The sequence below is a fragment of the Octodon degus genome, unplaced genomic scaffold (genome assembly GCF_000260255.1).
Source record: "Octodon degus isolate 3935 unplaced genomic scaffold, OctDeg1.0 scaffold00075, whole genome shotgun sequence".
In the NCBI taxonomy this organism is placed as follows: Eukaryota; Metazoa; Chordata; class Mammalia; order Rodentia; family Octodontidae; genus Octodon; species Octodon degus.
This window is the reverse complement of record NW_004524651.1, coordinates 2715289-2725595: the sequence shown is the minus strand read 5'-3', so window position 1 is coordinate 2725595 and position 10307 is coordinate 2715289. Positions and strand designations below refer to the sequence as shown.

The window sequence follows — 10307 nt, the reverse complement described above, 5'->3', positions numbered from 1 at the left end:
TTTTTTTTTTTTTGGCGGAACCGGGGATTGAACTCAGGCCCCTGCGCTCGCCAGGGAAGCGCTTATTCCACTGAGCTATTTCCCCGGCCCAGTCCAAGGATATCAAGATCCTGACCAGTTGTGCTTATTGTGTTCTGCTTTTACAACTGTGTGGATTTCATATACCTGTGGACATGTAACTTGGAATAGTCTTGGAGCAGCAGTGTAGGCAGTGTTTGGTTCTGCAGGTGATGTTATGGGGGAGTGGTGGCCATTGTTTTGCAGCAGTAATACTAAATAGCACAAGACATAAAGCCAGGTGTGGCAGTGTACACCTGTGATCCCAGCGCTTAAGAGGCCAAGGCAGTAGGATCACTTTGAGTTTTCAGATCAGCCTGGGCTACATAGTATGTTCAAGGCCAGCTTGCACTGCATTCTCAGAAAAGAAAAAAAGGGAGAGAGAAAAACGTGACTACTGGTGACTATGTTAGGAGGGAGCACAACGGAAGACAGAAGTGAAGCCAAGGTCAATGAGGTGGGGTGAAAAGGAGACCAGAGACAAGGTTATTCCTAGCTACATGTGCAAAAGGCAGGGCTAGTGAGTCTGAAGGGGACAGGTCAGAGGGCAGGATGCTATGGCTAGACTGGAAGACTGGTGCTGTCAGCACTCAGGAAAAAGGAGAGTCCAGAGGGCTGAGTCCTGGGGAGCATAAGGGTGAACCATGTTCTGGAAAGTGGTGCTTTTATCAGGCAGACTTCCTCAACTGGAGGTAACAGAAGAATTCCTCTTGGACTTCAGTGAGTCCACTCATCTGGCTAGATTTTTATTAATGTTTTAAATGTATGTTCTCTTAGCCATCTATATATTTTTTTGGTTCATTATCCTTTTAGTTCCCTTTCCAAAGTCATTTAAAAAGAAAAAATTGGAAGTCTAGCCTCGTCTTGTTGATCTTGGATGACATGGAGCTTTCTGTACCGTTCTTTAGGACCAGTAAGGAGCTAATGCGGCAGTAGTTGTTGTAAACTAGAGAACTAGAAGGTGAGGGCCTCCCCAGGAGGAAGTCGCTGGATGAGGAAGGCTCCGTAGCGCGCCCGCCTTCTCTGTGCGGCTCACTGTGCTCTCCTTTGCCCGCAGATTGAAGAGTGTGTGGTGTGCTCTGACAAGAAAGCAGCTGTTCTTTTTCAGCCCTGTGGACACATGTGTGCTTGTGAAAGTAAGTCTTTCTGAAACATTCTCCATGTGATTATAAGAACATGAAATGAAACAAAAATTACACATTTGAACGTTTTTGTTTATTTTTGTCTTTTGGATATTGCACAGATAGTGTTGCGAGGCTTTGAACCTTTTTCTCTGTGAGCATGCCAACTGTTTCCCTTTCTGCTTCTGAGCACTGGAGATGAATGTTACGTGCCTAGATTTTTATTTCATTTATATTATTGGCACAAGGTGATTTCTTTTCATACTACAAAGTATTAAAGCATGAAGTACAGCCATTTTTACATGTAAAGTTGATACATCTTCCTTGGTTTTCATCTTACTATTGCTTGTATACCTGTCCCACTCCCAAACTACTCACAGCATCATTTGAAGCCATGATTTCTGGCTTTCCAAGAACTGTTATGTCAAGAGGATTTATAAGTCTTTCCTTTGGTTTATTTTTGTTTTGTTTGTTTTTGGGTTTTTTTGAGACAGAATTTTGCTAATAGTACAGGCTGGCCTCAAACTCACAGTAGTCCTCCTGCTCAGTCTCCCCAGTGCTGGATTACAGGTGTGTGCTACCATGTCAGGCAGAAATCATTGCTTTGTGAGGATAGTATTGAAATTTAAGAGATTTAAAAAAAAAAAAAAGTTGTATTCTCTCGAAGCCTTTGCTTTTTTATAGCCCCTTTGTCCTTTATCCTTTGTCCTTTTTACTTTTTTTTTTTTTTTTAGTACCAGAAATTGAACTCAAGAGTGCCTCTGAGCTATGTTACCAGCCCCTCACTTTTTTTCACATTCATATTTTCTCATTCCCTTTGCTTTGTTTTCATTTTTACCAACGATCAATTTTAAAGAAGTATAATAACTTACACCTTTATAATTGGGCCCAAGGTAAGTATAGTGTTTCTTATTATAAAATAGTTCATATCGCTTCTTGGCCTTTTGGCTAAGATCAAGTATAAAATAGTTCAAAAATTTTTTTTAATCTTTTTTTTTTTTTTTTTTTTTGCGGAACTGGGGATTAAACTCAGGCCCTTGCGCTTGCCAGGGAAGTGCTTATTCCATTGAGCCATCTCCCTAGCCCTAAAATAGTTCATTTGTGTGACTAGAACAATATACAGGTTGCATGATGGTTTAATCTCTTTGGCACAGAATTTCTTTAAACCTTGATGGTTTGTTTTGTTTTTCTCTCTGTTCTAATGGGTAGATGACTGTAAAGAAAGAGTGAAGAGTTTTTGACTGTGACATTCTACCTCAAGTGACTGTTTCTGTAGACGGTCACATAGTAAATATTTCAGGTTTATAGCCACTTGGCTTCTGTAGTAACCACTTGACTGTCCAGTCACTCAGTTCTGACACCGTAACACAGAAAGAACCAAGGAAAATATGTAAATGATATAACTGTGTTCTTTTAAAACTTTATTTACAAAACCAGGCAAGGTCAGATTTGACCTTTTAGCCTCTAATTTGGTGATCCATACCATAGACAGGTGATGGTGAACCTTGTAGAGCGTTCAGTGATATAGCCAGCCCACTGCTCCACGAGTGCCTTAGGTTTGCCATCACTGCAGTAGACTAAAGAGCTACCCATTTGAGTTTTGAAAGAATTGTAATTATTCATTGATAACGTAGATTCTTGAGCCTTAATGTTATATTTTCCTCATGAGTCTCCAAAGATTTTATGTAGTTTTTATTTAAGATGCAATGAGCAGTGAATTTTATTAAGGTCTTAACTCTGTAATAGACACTTTAATCTCTTTTAATATATTTTCTCATTTATTTTTAGAATAATCCTAAAAGCAGGTGGTTTTCTTCATTTTATAAACATGTTCTTAAACAATTACTAGAGAAGATGAAGTTAATATCACTTTCCCAGAATATTACTGAAATGTTGAAAGGGAAGGAAGGGGTATAACTGTTCTAAAGCTCTTGAATAAACAATAAGTAACTGAACATAAAATTATCACAGGTGGCCAGGTGTGGTGGTGTATGCCTGTAATCCCAGCACTTGTTACTGAGACAGGAGGATTGCTATGAGTTTGAGATGAGCCTGAGCTACAAAGTGAGCACAAGACCAGCCTGAACTGCATAGCGAAACCCTATCTCATAAAGACCAAAAAAAGAGTACAGGATTAGTTTAAATAAGTGTGGTTATATATTATATGGCAAGACAATCTTTAATTTAAAGAAAAACTCTGCCCAAAATAGAAGACAAATCCCAGACCACGTGAGCTTCTCCCTGCTGCATCTTGGCAGCATCCTGCTTAAGCCAGTGTCTCACCCACTTGCGATCCCCTTGGCTCATCTTAGAAATGCCTCTCAGCTGGTGGTGGAGCCTCGGGGCGGGCCTGGATCCGTCCTTTCCATGTCAGTGCTGTGCTGCTCATTAGCATTGTCTGTGGTGGCCACATGTTTGTGGGACCTTTCCTTATGTCACAGTCAACAGCACAGGAGTGGGCTGGGGATATAGGCTAAGGTACGGAGTGTATTTTCACATTAAATGCTAATGCCAAAGAATGTTTTGACTGTTTTATAATTAATTAATCAGCAAGTTTCCATTTTACTAAACAGTAAACTTTATTAAACAGGTTCAGTATTAATTTATAAGAGAGAGCTGTGTTGAGCCTGTTAATTTTTTTGGGGGATGAGAGAGAATTTTACTGAAATACAGTTTGTAACCTTTTCACGTTTGGTATTAGTCTGTCATGGAAAAACATGTTGATGTTTTCCTGAACTGCTACATTGAAGTGGGGGGTCACTGCGCACTTTTCTTGCTACACTGCACCACTTTACTAGAAGGACAAGCTTAGTGGAGTACACCATTTTTTTCACAACAGGTGCTCCGTTCTCAGGGCTCGCAGTAGAGAACGCTCATTCGTAGCTGGGCAACATGTCCATCTGGGGAGGCTGTGTAGCGGGGTTAGGGCTTATTTCCACGTATGGATGGAGCCGTGGGGACCGCCAGGGAGGCAGGCTGCCTGGTGGGTGCCCTCGCTCACCATCTCTGCTGCACTTGCAGACTGTGCCAGCCTGATGAAGAAGTGTGTGCAGTGCCGGGCCGTGGTGGAGCGCAGGGCACCGTTCATCCTGTGCTGCGGTGGCAAGGGCGCTGAGGACGCCGGTGATGAGCTTGGTGAGCGCAGCTGGGTATTTTCCTTCTTGTTTAGATGTGCATGAGATACAGCCTCATTTAGGGTTTCATGCTCTTGCTGTGTGCTAAAACGTGTAGTGTGGACTTGGACCAAAGAAATAAGCAGGGTTTTCTGGTCCTTCTGTCACAGTGGGTTGTCACCTGAAGTTGCTTTTCTAGGTTGTATGATTGCAGAACTCTGAATGTTGGTCTTCTGAGGAACTTAGATATATGATGTGAAGGATATTGTGGGTTGTGGGGCTTTTGTTTATATTTTTGTTTTGGTACTAGGATTTGCATCTAGGGATACATGCTAAGCAAATGTCCTATTGCTGAGCTACAACCTCAGCTCTTTAATACGAACTTACTTTGAGACAAAGTCTCCCTCAATTGCCCAGGCTGTCTCCAGTCACAACACTTTTGCCTTAATCTCTACCTCAGTGTCCCAAGTAGTGGTGTTCACAGGTGAGCACCACTTTGCCTGGCCCTTTTCTGTGTGTGTGCATGTACGTGCATGTGTGTGTGGTGCTGGGGTCCTATCCAGGGGCTTCATGCGTGCCGAACAAGTGCTGCCCCACTGAGCTTGACCCCAGCCCAATTGAGTGTAGCTGAATGAGGAAAGGACTTCATCTTACAGATTATATTTTTCGCTGTACCAAAGTGCTGACCTGACTTCTTTATGTAGTTAGTGAGTCTGCAAGTTCATGAAAGTAGTTTATATTTTATGAAATAGTAATTATTTGGGACAGGGTAACTGTAGGTAAGTTAAATTGTAACAGTGAACAGGTAGAAGAGTGAACGATAATATACTGTTTCCCTTCCCTATGGCCTTTTTTATTTTTAATTTTTTTCAGGACTAGGGATTGAACCTAGGTCCTTGCTTATGCTGGGTGAGTGTCCTCCCAAATAGCTATTCGCCTAACCTCTACCTTTAAGCTTTCAATAGATAAACTTTTTTTTTTTTTTTTTTCAGAACCGGGGATTGAACTCAGACCCTTGCGCTTGCCAGGGAAGCGCTTATTCCACTGAGCCATCTCCCCGGCCCCTCAATAGTTCAACTTTAAGAATAATTTTTTGTCTTGATAGTGGGTACTGACTAGATGGTTTCTTGATTTCTTTATTCTTTAAACATGCTTCATGAAAAAGTAAACATTATTGTATCTATTTCTGCCCAAAGCTTTTGTCTTTTTCATTAAGAGAGCAAAAATACCAGGGACAAACTAATTGAAATGAAAACCAAGAGTAGTAAATGTGAAATCAAAGGTTACCTTTCATTTTGTGGACTATCTTAATCATAATCTTCAAATCTCAGATAAATAACAAGAAGGAAACTTGGGCATAAAGAAAGAAGTTTTGCTTCATAAAAATAGCATGAGAATATTATTTAGTACTGCCAGAACTCTGCTACCTATCTTCTTTTTTTTTTTCCTATCTTCTTGAAGGCAGAAAAACACTTTGTCACTTCATTTTTTTTTTTTTTTTTTTTTTTTTTTTTTTGGGCATTGTGATCTTACCAGAGGTAGCAAGTAGAATGTTGACAAACCTGTGTATGTGTGGACTTTTTGGTCTGACTGGGTTTAATTTAACTAGGAATTAATGTGAAACCTTTATCTTTGGAAGATTATAATGAAGGAGTGTAACATGAATGTCACTACTATATCTACTGTCGTGATAGTCTTTTAATGAAATAGTAATGTTTGAAGTAAAGTTATTATGTCAAAACAATAATAATAAAAAAACTAACTGTATTTTAGCAAGTGGGAATATTCCAGTGTTACAAAAGGACAAGGATAATACCAATGTCAACGCAGATGTGCAGAAGTTACAGCAACAGTTACAGGACATTAAGGAACAGGTAATGATTTTGTTATGTGAAATAATGATTTTTGGAATGATAATCTTTTTTTCTAAAACTAGTAGTATTTTTACTAGTAAATATGGTTTATAGTAGTGTATCATTTGTAGTATTTGAATATTCGCAAAGTAATAATATGACTAGGTGATTTACTCAGATATTTTCCAAAACAGGAAATACAAATGATCAGTAAACATGAAAGCATGTCCAGCTGCGTTAGTGACTGGGAGATGAAAATTAAAATCACGATGCGGAGGGCCGGTAGAGGCAGCTCAGCGGTCTAAGTGCCTGCCTGACAAGCACAAGGACCTGGGTTTGATCCCTGGCATCACATGCTGTGCTGGCCCCAGAACCCTAAGCATGCAGAACCAGCCACCAAAACTGGGTGTGGTGGCACACACCTGTAATCCTAGCACTGGGGAGACTGAGGCAGGAGGATCACCATGAGTCCAAGCTGTGTAGCAAGACCCTTTATCAAATAAACTAAAATAAAATCATGGTATGGAGCCCTTGCAAAACTGCAAGACCAAGGAGAGTCCTCAAAACTGTTGGTGTTGGGTGTGATGTAGACGGTGGCAGCTGCCTCTCTGGAGCAACTAGTGGGAGTACAACTTAGTAAGAAGACTTGGAAAATACTCCGTGATTATCCAGTAAAACTACCCAGGATATTGTTCAGGAATATAGACTGGGGGTGGGGTGGGGAGTCACTCAGGTGGTAGTTCAAATCAGTGGTGGTGGGGTTAAGGCTGGGGAAAGGGCCTGGGGGAGGTTTCTAGAGCTGCTTCATGTATTGGGTCAGATTGTGAGCTTTCATGGTTTGTGTGCATTTCTGCATATATGTGATGCTTTAGTAGAAAGGAAGAAAGAGGTTGTGTGTGTGTGTGTGTGTGTGTGTGTGTGTGTGTGTGTGTGTGAAAGAGAGAACGTGCATGCATGTGTGTGTGTGTAAAAGCAAGGGGAGGATAAATGCAGAATGGAGAGTGGGGTAGATGGGAAGGGATTTGGAGGATTTGGGAGAAGCTTCAAAAATGAGGTTAGCATAAGCTAGGTGTTGGTTATATTGTTCTGTGTGTGAGTGCGCGCGCGTGTGCGTGCACAGAAGTGCTATTTTCTCTCTGTTCAGTATTAAACCAAAACAGCAATGAAATAAATGGCTGATAGAAGGTGAGGACGCGTGGTACAACTGACCAGTGGTCTGACCAGGCTCAGAGCTGGAGCGACAAGGCCACGTCAGTACCTTGTGCACATGGTGGAGTGCTCCCTCAGATGTGCTGCCTGTGTTTATGAGTGTAACAAAGGCAGCAGATAGTAACTGATTTAAAGTGAGTATTTCATTTACTAGGCATTCAAATACCTGTCTGAAGAGATGAAAGCGTTATGAAGGACGGTTTTTCTTGTGAAATCCAGCATTTTTCAGTACTTACTATATCATTAAATAAATTAAGTAAAGATTAAAAGTTCTTGAGTCAGTGGAAGCATATTTGGCATATCTGATATAAAATGAATCATTTCTAAAAGCTGGAAGTTCCTGGCATCTTTGTTCCTTCTCCATATGAACACTCTGTGTGAAAGATGAAGCTAATTGTTAACGTATCTCACAAAATCACTTTCTCTTCTGTCTGTGAACTTTGTTGTGTGGGAATGGAACTATGCCTGGCCGTAGTAGGCAAGGAATCACCTCCTCTGCTCTTTAAATTATTGTTGCAGTGAATAATGAGACCTGCTGAGTCCTATTAAGTTTAGCATCCTAAAATTTCCTGTGTTCTTCCTTAAAAGTCCAAATCACTGAAGGGATAATGGGTTGATATAGGTTAAGATATGTTAAATGCACCATTTCCTCAAATGGACCTCTTTGTGATCTAATATTAGCATATACTAATAAAATTAAAAGTAAAATTAAAAATCGCATCATCATGAGATGGTGTATCTTGTCTTTTTTTGTCTCTGATAGACAAAGCGTAATTTTACTTGTTATTAAGGATTGATTAAAGTAACAAGATATAATTTTTCTATGGTTTTGCTTCAAAATTTAGAACAGCTCCCCTGGAGGGCATGGCAGACAATGTTAGGCTCTGGTTTCTTTTTTTTACAATGCTCTCTTACATGGTCAGAGTTGGCAACTACATTATTACATTGATTTCAAGTTTACTAATCTAGGCATTCCTATGTATTGTTTGGGAAAGATACTCAGAGTGAGACATAAAGGTAAAGTATGTTTTTATAAATGTATATTCGGTGAATCTGTCTGACTTCCTAGAGTGTTTTCACAGAAGTAGACCTCACATACTGCTAGCTTCCGAGTGTATGAGGGTCATACTTAACTGATTCAGCACTTATTAACCTGCGCAGCAGGGTGGCAGGACAGGGCAGAGCAGCAGGGTGGTCCAGAGAACCCCAGCTGCCTGGAGGAAGTGGACCAGGAAGCCACAATGTCCCCAGTAGGAAGCAGTGTGGCCTGGCACAGAGACTGGACAGTGGAGTGCAGGCCTCACTGTCCACACCCTGGCTGCGTGGTGCGCAGTGCTCTTCGCAGTCTGCAGGGCCGAGTATGGGCAGGCTGTCTGTGTCTGCTTCACACCTCTGTGGCCACAGCTTGTGTTTTACATAGGCTTCATTTTATGTACTACCTTTTATGCTACTATGAAAGGACAAACAGTATTTCTATTTTGTAGGGATGGCTTTTTAACTATTTAAAATTTTTGAAACCTAGTTTGAGAAAGCACCAAAATACTTGACTAAAAGAACAAAAGAAGGGCTGGTGAGATGGCTCAGTGGTCTAAAGCACCTACTTAGAACAAGCTAAGCTAAGCAAAAGCACAGTGACCGCGGTTCTAATCCCCAGCACCACATGCCAGCCAGCCCCGCCCCCTGGTGGGCTGAGCTGACCACACACACACACACACAAAATAAATAAATAAATTAAAAAAAAAAAAAGAACAAAAGAAAAGCTGGGCACAGCGGGCAAAGGTCTTTAATTCCAGCCTCCTCAACTCAGGAGACTGAAGCAGGATTGTTGCGAGTTCCAGGCCAGCCTGGACTACAAAGTGAGCTCAAGGCCATCCTGAACTGCGTAGTCATTGTCTCAAAAAGACAGAAAGAAAAAGAAAAAGATAATGATGTAACGATTGTCATGTGTTACATTTTCAAAATATAAAATGCCTGAGCATTTACTGTTTCATCATCTCTTGTGACAGACAATGTGCCCTGTGTGTCTGGATCGTCTGAAGAATATGATCTTCCTCTGTGGCCATGGAACGTGCCAGCTCTGTGGAGACCGCATGAGTGAATGTCCCATTTGTCGCAAGGCTATTGAACGAAGGATCCTTCTGTACTAAGAAACAGTGTTTGGCTAGCCAGAGTATGTGGTTATGAGTCTTAGATTTTAAGCAAGTTGGAAGTTGTAATGAATTAGTTTCTAATATCATAGTTTCTTTTCTAGGGTATGAGACTGTAAATATACCAGAACAAAATATCCCTACAAAAAAACTGTTTGAAATAGAAGTATTGTGGGGGCTTTTTTATTTGGAGGGAGGGAAGGTTTTTTTTTTAAAAAAAAAATTGAAACATCATATGTAATTTACTTTTGGCTTTCAAAAGAAAGGGAAAGCCTTTGAGGAGATCCTTTTGTGTTTTTATTATAGTTTTTTCCTATAGATTATAAATTCATTAGACCTCAAAAGATATAATTTCATATGATCAGTTACCCTTCAGTTTATTATGATTTTTCACAATAAAATTACCCAAGTACCCTGGAAAGTCATGCATGAAGTGAAAGGAGCCTATTGTACTACTGTGTCACATACTTCGTGATGTGATGACACAGGCTGTGCACAGTGAAGGGGATATTGAAGGTTTTTATTTTTAAGATAAATTATCTAAATGTTTCTGAATTATTAGAGGAATGCAAGCATAGACTTCTAATGACTTTGTATTTAGCTTATTTAACATGAATCAAATTACCAGTTTCAAAATGACTGATATGAAGAGGAAGAACTAAGCTATCGTAGTGGAGAATTGAAGGGAGCAAAAACAATAAAAGAAGTGTTCACATTGATAGTCACATCTTACATTAATGCATACACTGCTTGGTTCAGTTGCACTGTAAGAAGCTCTATAGGAGGTGTCCTTGGGTGTCCTGTGTG

General features: G+C 40.4%; 1 protein-coding gene and 1 pseudogene across 1 annotated transcript in view; both read left to right on the top strand.

The window, feature by feature from the left end:
• The window catches only part of Mib1 (mindbomb E3 ubiquitin protein ligase 1), a 160366-nt gene extending 150801 nt beyond the window's left edge, over positions 1-9565 (top strand). The window contains exons 18-21 of the mRNA XM_004635780.3: positions 1115-1193; positions 4200-4313; positions 6065-6165; positions 9360-9565. Of these exons, the coding sequence (XP_004635837.1) occupies positions 1115-1193; positions 4200-4313; positions 6065-6165; positions 9360-9500 (435 nt within the window). The 3' untranslated portion in view covers positions 9501-9565. The remainder of the gene's footprint in view (positions 1-1114; positions 1194-4199; positions 4314-6064; positions 6166-9359) is intronic.
• On the top strand, positions 2107-2267 carry LOC111817967 (annotated as a pseudogene).
• Positions 9566-10307: the final 742 nt, after the last annotated feature.